This window comes from Carya illinoinensis, chromosome 9 (genome assembly GCF_018687715.1).
Source record: "Carya illinoinensis cultivar Pawnee chromosome 9, C.illinoinensisPawnee_v1, whole genome shotgun sequence".
Classification (NCBI taxonomy): Eukaryota; Viridiplantae; Streptophyta; class Magnoliopsida; order Fagales; family Juglandaceae; genus Carya; species Carya illinoinensis.
This window is the reverse complement of record NC_056760.1, coordinates 33,438,246-33,451,743: the sequence shown is the minus strand read 5'-3', so window position 1 is coordinate 33,451,743 and position 13,498 is coordinate 33,438,246. Positions and strand designations below refer to the sequence as shown.

General features: G+C 37.4%; 1 protein-coding gene across 1 annotated transcript; it reads left to right on the top strand.

Moving 5' to 3' along the window:
• On the top strand, positions 1-7,162 carry LOC122277232. Its single transcript, XM_043087163.1, has 3 exons — positions 1-261; positions 6,727-6,805; positions 6,932-7,162. The coding sequence occupies exons 1-3, from the start codon at positions 110-112 to the stop codon at positions 6,998-7,000; spliced, it is 300 nt and encodes a 99-aa protein (XP_042943097.1). The 5' UTR covers positions 1-109; the 3' UTR covers positions 7,001-7,162.
• The last annotated feature ends 6,336 nt before the right edge of the window (positions 7,163-13,498 follow it).

The window sequence follows — 13,498 nt, the reverse complement described above, 5'->3', positions numbered from 1 at the left end:
AAAACTTGCACTGCCAAGTGATAAGAGCGTGATGGTAAATAGGGCGGACAGAACTCCAGGGCATTAAGGATAAGGAAGGAACTCGAAAAGACTCACAGGCGGAACGAAAATGGAGAAGTACTTCGGCAACGCGTACCGAGGTGACCCCGGCGTCCCACACGCCGACCCTGACCGATTCGTCAACATTTGGATCGGCTCCGCTGCCTTCTCAGTTCTCACCTGGTTCGATCCTTATATGTGGCATCTCTCTACTCAATTCAAGTACTCCCATAACTCTCTCTCTCTCTCTCTCTCGTTCTTAAAGATAATTTAGGGTTTTACAATTTCTGCATTCACAATTTCTTTTCCTTCGTTCTAGTTTAGGGCTTACCTTTCTTATGTGTTTCTTTGTTGTATGGTTAGGATTAATGTCATTTGCGTTTTTTGGGCTATGCCTATCTATATTATTAATAAAACTGTCTACTGGTAAAAATATGTCATTTGTTTTCTGCTCCGGAATGTTAGATTTTAGTTTCATTGAGAGTTTAAGATTATGAGATACTTCTTTGTAGTTCTTTTTCAGGTTTTGTGGATGTCATTGAAGGAGGTAAAATTCCAGCAATAGCAATAGATTCATTCTACTAGGGGAGTGAAGTTAGCTTTTTTAGCTGTTATAACATTAGGCATTATTTTACTGTGTATTTATCAATTTAACGAGACCAATGGAGAATCTGTAACCGTAGGACCATAATTAATAATGCCGTCAAACTTATATATGTAATCGCTCAATGATTTGATGATTCCGTTTGACTTGATGGTTTCGTCTTAAAGATAGAATAGGTGAGACGCTCCTGAGTGATTAATTTTTCATGATGTGTATTGGGGTGAAAATTTTTGCAGTTTTTTGTTCGTGGTTGTGTCCACATGGTTATGTTGCTAGCTTGACTCTAGACCTTGCATGATATGCTGTAACGTATATGGGGGGCTAGCACTCCAAGCAGCTCTAGGGGACAATATGACGGTTCATTCTTGACTATGTTTTTCTCACCACCTCAGGTGTGCTCGATTAATAAGGAAAGGGTGACTGCATATTCTCTGTGAAATTCCGTTTTTAATGTCCCATTGGGTGTGCATTTTTCTGGCAGAAGAGTTTTATGGCTTGGTTTTTGGGCAAATTTTTTCCTGTTATTTGACAGACATAACTCATGTCGCTGATGACAATTATAACTTTAGTTTATGTGGATTTCTGTGTCCTATTTGACAGGTATTATGCCAAAGATGTCATCATGACCCTTTCATACCTTATGATATGTTCAGTGTATTGTGTTTCCACAATCTTGACTGAGCTAGCATGTGGCCACTTGAGCTAACGGGCCCATATACAACTGAAATCTTTATTTGATAGCATTAATTGTGTAACTTACTGGACTTAGAACCCCAAATAACCCAGTTTTACATTGTAAACTCTTGTGATGGTTATCTTGTTTCAACTGGATAATTCCTTTTGATTTCCTCTTACGCATCAGGAGGGCTATTGAAGTCAAATCCTCCACTGTTCAATTTAAACTGGATAAATGCTGTCATCCACCCCCCTCTTATGTAATTTCGCAATCAACTGTCCAACGAGCTATGCCATTCCGCATATCAAATGAGCTCCGGCATGCATTTGTTTTTTTTTTTTTTTTTTGAGTATTTTGGATCTTGAAAGTTCTAATATTAAATGTTATTTTTATCCTTGTCTTTAATCTTGAGCATGAAAACATTGGCCTGAATTTTTTGGTGTCCCGCCTTTTCCTCTATAACCTTATCATTTCAAACTATCTTGAAAGAGGAGGGAGGAATTCTGTTATTTTTGCACAAGCCACCAGATCCCTGAATGGCTCTGCTTGTGTTGTAAGAACACTGTATTTTGAATTTTTAAATTTAAGGCACTTATTAGAAGAAAAAAATGGGAGAGAGAACATTTTACATTTGAGTTATGCATTTTTAATAGCCTAGATTGTCTTACTGTATCACACGATTCAGGCTTTATAGCATATAAAAAAAGTAATTTTGGCATAAACTTTAGTTAGGGCATGTTTGGACAGTATGAGAATTCTTAGAATTTTCAAAATTCTTAAAACTTCTCGTAATTTCATTCTCAAGAATCACTAGAACATAAAACTCTTTTCAATTTCAAATTTTTAATTTTTTCATCTAATCATTATTCAAACACAAAAATCAATACAACTTTTACAAAGTTCAAAACAAAATATAAAAATCAATACAACTTTTACAAACTTTAAAACAAAAATAATATTAAAAAATAATATTCAAACAATTTTTTAACTTTATAATATATTTATCCAACATTTCCTCTCTCATTTCCCAAAACCCAATAAAACATCTTCACTCAAACCATTTCACTACCATTCACAAAATTTTGAGATACTCCAAGTGTCCAAATATGTGTTTTAATTTTTTGTATGAAAAATGGGATTTGCTGTTGTAGCACCTTCTGCAATCCCCCCATCTGTCTCTCCACCAGATATGAATTTTTTTTGAGGCTCGTTAATGTGCATACTCAAAAGCATATTTAATTTTGTTACACAAACCTAGGGTTTCCTTTTTAGATCTTTGGTTTCCTTTTTAGTATGCTCTTCTTCATGTCAGAAAATATTATTCATACTTCATGTCAGAAAATATTATTTATACATGTATGGTGCTGTTTTTTTTTTTTTTATTTGCTTGCTGTTTCAAAAGAAAAGAAATCAATTCTTAAAAAGGAATTGTGGCCTACATTGGGATAAGGAGAAATACAAAGAAATAGGAGTCTTTTTAGGATAAAACCAGATCTCTGTAGGAAACGAAAACAGATCTGGTTGGGGATAAATAGGAGACCAGACATGATCTGCCGTGTTCTTCAGTCCAATTCCAATTCCTTTTATCCCTTTTTTTTTTTTTTATAAATTCGTTTACTACGATTCTTTTTACAAACTAATACTGCTTTTGGAGCCACAAGAGAACCCTAATTGCTGACAATCCTAGGGCTAGCAGCAGTGACATCCCACATGAAATTCTTTTTATAAAGACTCACTCCCTTGCCACCTACAAAAGGGAAAAAAAAAAACATCTATGTCAGTATGCTGGTCTCATAACAGAAGTTCTAGAGCCTAGGTACCACCCCTAAGCTGCCTCAAGCCAAGAAAGGAGGATCAGCAAGCATGAGCTCTAGCTTCACCCAATCAAACCATAGCAACCTCAAAATACCACAGCCACCTTAACCCCAAGGGGTTGGCCCAACTGGTGAAGGCCTTAGTCTTGGGGTATCACTCATTTTAAGGTCTAAGGTTCAACACCTCATGGGTGCAAACAATCATTTGGGACCACACCTCTTGGTGAAAAGCTAGTGATTTAATCAGTTTCATATAGGGAAACTTCCAAGGGTGAGGTGCACGTGACCGGGGTTTACTTTGTAGGAGTGGGTTTGAAGGGCCCTGCCTTAGAGAGGTTACTCGACATTCAAAAGAAAAAAAAAAGAAAAAAAAAGAAAAAAAAAAGAAAAAAAAAAAAAAAAAACCACAGCCACTTTCTGCTTTCTCCCAAATTTCAGACCCTAGTCGGATATTTAGAAAAAAAAAGTGACTGCGAATCACTTTTAGAGTTGCCGCACCATTGAGGGAAGGATTTTTGGCAATGTTTCCTTCAAGCATTCTCCAAAACCAAATCTGAATGCCTTTTAAAATTCTATCCAGGTCTGGATCCTCTTGCTGCCTTGGAGAGGTTACTCGACATTAAAAAATAAAAAACACAGCCACCTTCTGCTCTCTCCCAAATTTCAAACCCTAGCCAGAAATCTAGAAAAAAAAAAGTGATTGCGATCACTTTTAGAGTTGCAGCACCGTTGAGGTAAGGATTTTTGGCAATGCTTCCTTCGAGTATTCTCCAAAACAAAATCTGAATACCTTTTAAAATTTTATCCAGGTTTGGAACCTTTTGTTGCAAGCCCTCTAAGTTCTAATCAATTGATCCTCTTGCTGCCGCCACTTATTGGTAAGAGAATGCCAGGATTTTGTACCAATTATCAGTGGAATAATTATTAAATTTCTCCAGCCATGATTAGGCTTGATATTTTATTCTCTTCGCCATTTAAACACTTCTACAGCCCTTACCGAGCCCCAAAACAGTTTCTAGAGGCTGCAGATCCCTAGAAACCTCTAAACCAAATCAGTGGCTGGAGCAATTTAAAAGTTGGGTGAGACCACAACCAAATCTAAGATAAGTTTTCTTAAAGATTCTAGGTAATAAACCCCTAGGGGTTGGCTCAAGTGGGAAAGGCCTTGGGCTTGGAGGTATGCTCCCCTCAAGTCTAAGATTCAAATCTCCTTGAGTGCAAACAATCTCTATGGGCCATTGGACTGGGGGATATTCTCATTGAATTACCTGAGGTGCACTTGTGGGAAACTCTTTGCGGAGGGCCTGTGCACCCCTGGGATTAGTTGGGACACTGTTCTTGGACACCTGGTGCCAATCAAAAATAATATTCTAGGTAAGACCCCCTATCCTATTTAATCGAGCTTTTTCGGGAAATTGGTTATGGCATTATGCTTCGGAAAGTGAGTATTTGGAGTGTGGAGGTAGATTTGAAATATGGGTGTGCATGAAATGGGTGGTATTCTCTTGCAATTATGGCTTATGTGGTGTTAGTCTGAGGAAAAACATTTTGAGGGGTTGGGCGAGGTTTTCTTGCCTCAATAATTTTGAGGTGGGGATGTTCTAGGATAAAGTAGTGGTCTTATTCGTGGTGCCATGATAAGGCTCCAAAGGTATTTTTTCAGAGCTTTTTAATACAGCTCTGGGACCGTTTGGAGAAACATTAGTGGTGGATTGTTTACTCGTCCAACGGTACTTAGTAATGGGATTTTAGATTTTATTCGAAGGGAACATGTTGATAGGCTTTGTTGGAATTCATCATAGCGATGGGAATTTGATGTTAGATCATTCTATAGACCATTATCTCCATAGTGTAGATTATCTTTCCCTTGGAAGGAAATTTGGAGGATTGACTCTGTTGAGATCGGCATTCCTTGGTTGTACAGCTCTAGGGAAGATCCTAACTTTTGACAATATTAGAAAGATTCACATTATAGTGGTAAGTGGTGGATTGATATTGTATGTGTAAGAGAAGTGGGGAGACGATTGTGAGATACCTGGTGCTTTGTGGAATGCTAGTGTTGGGTTGTTCAGGCTTGATTGGGTCATGATATTGAGGTCCTAAAGCTTACTTTTGAGGACCCCAAAACCACTTGGGCCACAGAGCGACCATGGTTCCTAAAGCAGGCTGCCTTGAAGGACTTCAATCTAGGGATGCAAGACCACACAAACTTCAAATGAGTTTGTACTGGAATTTATAGAAAGCCTCACTTGGGGAATGAGATGAGATAAGAAATCTTTGAATAGTAGTGAAATTGTTCGAATTAAGATGTTTATTGGGCTTTGGAAAAGGAGAGAAATATTTGAATAAAAATATTATTAGAATATAAGTTTTAATATTAACTTTTTTTTAGAATTTGAAAAAGTTGAATTAGTTTTTGTGTTTTGTTTGGAAGTTTGAAAATGTTGTAATAATTAGATGAAAAAGTAAGATTTGAAATTAAAAAGTGTTTGTGTTTGAGTGATGTTTGGGAAGGAGATGAGATGAGATGGAATGAAATCGGTTCCCAAACGAGGCCTTAGTGTCCTATATATGCTTTTCAAGAACTGATAATGGGAGTGGTGCCGCAAGTGCTTAGGATTAAAACAGTGGCTTGAAAAGCTTAATTGAAGACTCCATAGGAAAGGTCAAAGTTGACGAAGGTTTGTGTTGGCTTACCAAAGAGCTTAAAAATAAGTTATATTGCATACTAAATGTTAAGCAAGTAAATCATGTGTGATTATGTGATCATCCATGGAGTAGTTATCTTTATAAGACGCAATTAAGCGAGGATCCAGATCTGTTGTAAGTATAAAAAATGTGTAGAAAGGTTCAAACATTGAAAATGTGTATCAAGGGATGGTAATAATGACAGTGGGTGTGTTTCCGTGGGTTGCTGAGTGTTGACATTTTAGCTGAGTTAAGGAAGCTAGGTAAGTGGTACGATCATGTTATATGCTATGTTATTAGCCTGTCAGTTTCTTTTTATGCATCTTTTATGGTATGTTGTAAACTTAAGTTTGCAAGTGCTTTACTTTGTGATTCTTTTGCAATATGATACATTATGAGAATGCGTATGTAATAGAAGTTATGAGAAAATAAAGTAAGATCATGAATGAATGTATTGTTTTGTTAATGTTTTCTTTTGGCCATATTATGACGCAATGGTACCAGATAAAATATGTGGATGTGCAATTCCGCACCAACAGATGTTGAGAAGGTGTGATCCACTGGGATATTTTCATCCTACAAGTGGCGGCTCCCCTTGTGGCCACAGGCAGTGGGGCTAGTGCTCAACCTAGGCACACAATGGTTAATTTGTGTGGGCCACAATGAGTTAAAGATTGACAATTATTTCGTGTGTATGTAATATTATATGTGGTTTTTTACTTGTAAAAAAAATTGTTATATGTGGTTTAAAGATGATTTTAAAAGATAAAACTGCTTGAAAACGTTCTACTCTCTGATATTCAGCTGTTTTGACAGTTTCATCAATTTCTATGTTTGTGTTTTTCTCCTTTATTTATCGTATTTTTTCTTCTTGTTCTAACATTTTGAGCTATTTTGATTTTCAGTTGGCATGACAAAGCAATGCTGTTTGAGCAGTACCACTGGAAAAAGGCAATGGAGAAGAATCAGCCTTATAAATTCAAGGTACATTTTCTGACTTCTCTAAATCTGGGATTCCAAGAAATCTTTAGGCGAAGGCTGTTGGGTAATTTATTTTATAATGCTTTTTATGTGACCAAGTGTACTGTTTTGAAAATTTCATGGTTGCAGTGGAACCAGTACATGGACAAGGATCTTCGTGATTCGTACTATCATAACTGGCCTCTTTACTTTCGTTAGGCTTTTCTGTTACGTGTTTGTTGCTCTGATGCAATAAATTTTTAGAACAGTGAGGTCTATGTATCCTGGATCGCCCCTCCCTTCTCCCGGATTTGAAGACTTTTAAACTAATATGTTTCTTGTTTTTGGAGCTTCCCTTTATGCCATTGAGCTTTTCAGCAATTAGTTTTTGGGGTTATCGAAACTTGAAAGATAGGTTTAAAACATGCGTTATTTACAATGCAGATGGTGACTGAACAGTTTCATCCTCTTTTCTTACATCTACTTGATAAATTCAGAAAGAGTGCGGCTTACACCTCTTAAAAGTGCATATATTTATAACGGGGATTGAGTAATTACATCGCCCGAAGCTAAAGACTGTTAGGAAATAGTTTGGTGGGTCCGTTGGAACGAAATCTATTAGATGCATACCACATTTTCCTTTTAAGTGGGAGACATGGAACATGGGATATGTAGCAGAAAAATGTTGTTGTCCATTCTAAATTTTGTCATTTTCACTCGCTCGCTGTATTTCATTTAAATGGTTGACTGATCGAGCCATTTATAATATGTTGTAGCGATTAAGGATAATACAGGTAAGAATAAAGGTTAGCATTAACGGGTCTAGTTTCCACTAGAGCTTGATGGGTATCCAAGCCGGTCCTGTGGTGGTATGAACAGAGCAATAATCTAATGAGTAGGAGCTGGCCTTCTACATTTGGTGCTATTATTATGAAGGGGTTGAGGTCCTGTTGGTGATAATTGCAATTTGTAAGGCATGAGACTGATCTTCTGAACAATATCATAGGGACCAAAAGAACGAGCCGCTAACTTACATTCTCTCTCAATGCAAGTGAACTTGAACCTGGCGTTAATGGTCTAGTTGTAATAGCACGTGTAATGCTATATGCAGTTTTAGAATGTGTAGAAAATAGAGAGGATTTCAAATTTATCTATTTTTTTCAAAGGGAATATGCAGAGACTATATATTTTAAAATTATAAATATCATTTCTCCTAATATTTTCTTTCGAATTCTCCTAATTTAAACAGGACTTGGTATAAATCTTTTACTTAATGGGAGGGAGGCTGCACGTACGTAAGCCTCCCATTGCTTTTAAAAAACAAATTAAAACAAAATAAAAAAGAACAATACAATTTATTGCATGTTAAAACATGAAATAATCTGCAAAAGCTTGCCTCTATAAATAAACAAGAAATTTCAACCCAAGGAAACTTGCCTCTTGAGAAATCTGGATAATATATCCCCATATCTGTTTTCCTATTAATTTCTGTGTGGTCAAGGTATTATATCTGCAGGCCTGAAGGAAATCTACGAAAACCAGATCGGACAACAAAAGACTGTTTCTCTGTTTTGTCAGGATTGCAGATTTCGTCTCTTCTTTTTCCTATAATTTCCGAAGCATTTGGGACGCCACTTCGGCCAGTAGCCCGTTTGTTACTAGTTTTTCCTATTTATAGCAGAGAGAATGACCAGGTCCTTCTGGAAAAACTGAGAGTAAGAGCTGCGTTCTCTATCATCCTCGCTACTGATGCCTTTGACGATCCACCGAGCTTCCAGCGAATCGCTTCCCTATCTCCTCTACTTTAAGCACAACCTCCACTCCTCCACTTAGGGCTGTACACCAAACCGAGGAACCGACCTCCACCGAAGGAAACCGGCCGCCGGACGCCGGAACCGGCTGAAACCGGCGAAGAACCGGTCGGCGTTCGAGATAAATATATAGAAACCGACGTCGGCCGGTTCGGTTTCGGTTCTCCTGTGCTAAAAACCACTCCTATGCTAAAAACCGCTGAACCGGCCGACCGGTTCTTATATATATTTTTTCCTTTATTACTTATAGAAACGACGCCGTTTCACTTATGAAAAATTGAAACGGCGTCGTTTTAGACCCAGGAAACACAAAAAAATATAAAGGCGCCGTTCCAAAATGAGATTAAAATCGTCCCAACCCCTTCTTCTTCCTCCCGTCTCCTTCTTCCTCCCTAGGTTTTCTGCAACCTTCCTCCGAGAACTTTCATGGCAGACGACGGCGCCGCTTCCCTCCTTCGTCATAGACACGCCGACGGCAAACCGAAGACCGCGCCGACGCAGTCGAGACCGATGGCATCGGTTTTCTCTTCCCCAGTCGATCGGTTTCGGCCGGTTGAAAGAGCCCCTCTCCCATGTCGGTGGGGTTTCGGTTTGGCGCCGAAACCGACGCCGACGCATCGGTTTACAGCCCTACCTCCACTCTTGACACCGAACTTTACTAGCTTCATCGTGACTCCCTACTATTTGGAATGTCTTCATTTGTAACATCTCAAATTTTGGTGAGATCTATTTTGCTGTTTATGTAATTAAAGTTCTTATTTTATGGGAGCTTTAAGTTAATTAATTGGAAATTAGGGTGAAGTTATTATTAGCCTTTTAATTCGAACCCGCTTGGTAAGCCTTTCGAGAGGATATGGTCACTTAATTTCCATGGGATAGTCTGGGGGTTGGCATATGTGATTCTCGGTTTGCATGACTAGTTTGAAGTAGTTATATTTGGGACGACGGAAATTGTGGCCCCCTTGACCCCCACTTGGGTTCTGGCGGGAGTCGCGATGCCAGAATGCTGGCCGCTTGGGTCAAACACCCCTCGCATAATGTGAAAACAAGTGTGTGCTCGCATGCTTAATAAATATGTACAGTTAATTCTCAGCGTAAAAATAAAAGAGTTTTGCTATATATAAGCACAGTCGCGTATTAATCTGTGTATCAATACTGATTCATTCATAATTAAAATTTAAATTAACATTATTTTTAATAAAATCTACTTTTTGACAATCAAATCATATTGGTGCACAGATTAGTGCACAATTATGCTTGCAACTATATTTTTCCAAAATAAAAAGGGCAATCAATTAATTCTAACAGTACTAGAAAATTTAAGATTATAGCCACCACGTAACATATCCATAAGCTACCAGTCTCCTAGTCCTCGACATAAAATTTATAGTCCTTCGACAAAATAAAAAGAAAACATCAAACAATTCTACATAAGGGGAAAGGTACCTAAGTCTTCACTCCTTAGAGCATCCCCATTCGGTTCCCCATCCCCCCCGTTTCCCTATTATTTGTTGAAAGTTTTAGGGTTTTCTCTAAAACCCTCCCTCCATCCGGTTCCCTAAAATGGGTTTCTAATTTTAGGGATGTACAGGAAATCCCCATCTTTGGGGACCTACTGTACATCCCCAAATCCCATTTCCCCATCCTGTCCCGCGTTCATCCCTCCTGACGGTTGGTGCTCCCGATTTCGCCTCTCCTGCTAGGAAATCGGTACAACTTGCTTCTCATTTTCCGGTTTAATTTCTTGCGTGTTTCTTGATGATGAAAGTGGAAATGCTTTGTGCGAAATGAAGATCGTTGTGAAAACTGATAGGGTTTTCTTGTGGCTATTTCCCTGGGTTATCCGTTTGGTTGATGTGAAAATTTATGGATGAAGTGTTGATTTCGTTTTTTCCTGAGTTACCCGTGTGGTAGATGTGAAAATAGACGATGGTTTCCTTTGATTTCTTCGGGTTGCTGTGAAAATTATACGATGGTTTCCTGAAATTTCTTCCTGAGCAACCCGTTTGGTTGCTGTGAAAATTATACGATGGTTTCCTTGTGATTTTGCCCTGAGCAACCCGTTTGGTTGCTGTGAAAATTTGCCGATGGTTTCCTTTGATTTCTTCCTGAGCAACCCGTTTGGTTGCTGTGAAAATTATACGATGGTTTCCTCTGATTTTCTCCTGAGCTTCCCGTTTGGTTGCTGTGAAAATTTGCTGCGGTTTGGTTGCATTTTTTCTTTAGTAACCCGTTTGGTTGCTGGGAAATGAGATGAGGTTTGGCTGGACGTTTTGATGAAGGGTGCCCCTGTTTGGTTGGTGCGAATTTCACCCCTTTCTTGCTGCCCTGTTTTTCCTTCTGTGATTGTTTGGTTGCTGGGAAAATCCTCCATGATGTTTCTGTCATATTTTCCTTTGGCTATTGTTTGGTTGCTGCGAAAATGTATATAGAGGAAATGTGATGATTATCTAGCTCACATGTATTGTTTGGTGGGCCAGAATAAATTTATGATTTTGAATCTTTGGTGATCCAAGTTTGGTTTTCAGTTGCTGTGAACATCTTTGCTTGAGAGAACTTGGGATCTACATTTTTTTCCATATCTTTTTCCTTCAAAGCATGCTTCTTGGGCTGCTGTTTCTTGGTCTTTCATATCCAATGTTGAATTTGCCCCTGAATGTTGTGATCTCTCTTCTAAATTCTGTTTTCATTATGCAATTTAAAATCATGATGAATTGATGGATTTTTATTGGTGCTCCAATAACATGCTGCTATTTAAATGTTGCTCTTGGTCCTTTAACATGCTGTATTCGGCCCCTTTATTTTAGTCTCTTGCTCTTGTTTGTTATTATTTCCTTGTGTTTGGAAAATACATTTTTTGGGCTTTCGGACTCCTATTTTGTAATATAATTAGAGAGTGAAATTTCTCTCCACATAACTCTATATTATGGAAGGTATTAATAGCCCAACATGCTAATAACTTTATGCTTGAATTATGATGGATATACTGGATCTGTCCTTGAAATAAAATAGTTTGCTCATTTTGATATTTGGTGTTGGGTCATTTGCAGTGTTGCGTATCTATCAGGGGAGAGGGTTTATATTAGGCTGTGATGATGGTGTTATAGTGCGGGTTATGTCAGAAGTGTGTATGGGGCCCCATCGATATGGCGGGGTAATTCTCACCCGAATTACCATATTGCAGTTTGTGGTACTCTCCACAAAAGGCAATCGGGGTTCGGGTGAGATTTTGCAGCCATTCGAATTAGGGCTGAGCACCGATTCAATCGGAGTCGGATTTGGCCTCCTCCGACTCCGACTCCGACTCCGACTTTGTCGGAGGCCGAATCCGACCTCCGACTCCGACTCCGCTTACACCCCACTCCGCTCCGACTCTAACTCCGACATGTCGGAGCGGAGTCGGAGCGGAGTCGGAGTTGGGCTTTTTGTTGGGCTTTTTTATTGGGTTTTTTTTTAGACTTTTTTCTTTGACCCAATTAACATTCAATTTTATAATTTGCAACTCAAATCGGATTTGGGCTTCTATATCAATTTTTTAAAAAAATATAATTTGAGATTTCTAATTTATCTAACCAAAATTATTACATTAGAAAATAAAACTAAATTCAAATGTGCAACCAAAATTAAAAACTAAATTAAAACTAAATACACACATTAAAATTACATAACTAAAATTACAACCTAAAATTAAAAATACATAACCAAAATTAAAAATACATAACCAAAATTAAAACCTAAAATTAAAAATAAATAACCAAAGGTCCAAAATTACAACCTAAAATTAAAAATACATAGCCAAAATTAAACTTAAAATTACAAATACATAACCAAAGGTCCAAAATTAAAACATAAAATTAAAAATACATAACCAAAATTAAAACCTAAAATTAAAAATACATAACCAAAGGTCCAAAATTACAACATAAAATTAAAAATACATAACCAAAGGTCCAAAATTACAACATAAAATTAAAAATACATAACCAAAGGTCCAAAAAATGTCATTTTTCAACTTGTGCCTGAAAAAAAAGAACAAAATTAGTAAAGAAATAAGATACCATATAAATTTATAAAAATAAATAAAGCAAAATTGAAATAAGATGCAAGTAATGGGAATATCAATCGGTTGTTCTGGGGGTGGAATGCCAGGACAAGATGCACCTGTGGATGTAGGAATGTTTGTGCCTTCCATATCCATGATTTAATAACTAGAACTGTAGAACACAACAAAATAAGATAAACATAAACAAAATACATTCATGAACTAATGTAAAGATTACTCAAGTAAATCAACCAAAATATGCCACAGGTGGTTAGACGGTGTAGGTTGTTTTACTTTTTTATTTTATTTTTTTACTTTACCTTTTACTCTTTTTTTTAAGCTGACAGGTGGTTATTGCCACATAATTATTTGATATTTTAAGCTAATTAATAAGAATTAAAATACAATTCTTACCTATCATTAATATGGGCCTGCCCCAAGATTTGGATCGACGGGAGACCAAATCTCGACAATGGACTAATTGGAAAGGAAATAGCATTAATATGGGCCTGCCCCAAGATTTTATCCTCAGCCCAGTTTGGAATTATAAAACCTATCGAAGACATTTGAGATCCAATCTTTCTAGGATCATATTTTCCCAGTTACCTACAAAAATAATCATTCGGCATGGCTGAGGAATCTGTTCAAAATCATTCGACATGGCCGAACTAATTTGGTTAAAAAGCTTAAGAAATTGAGCTTTAATCCCTTAATATTATTCTATATATTCATGATTTTTTTACTAATTATTAATTAATCCTTTATCTTGATTTTTTTAGCCGAAAGGAATCCAAAGCATGTATTAGCCGGCCTCACGATAGCAAATAAAAGAGAGAGTGAAATCAAAAATCAACAACCAAGCAA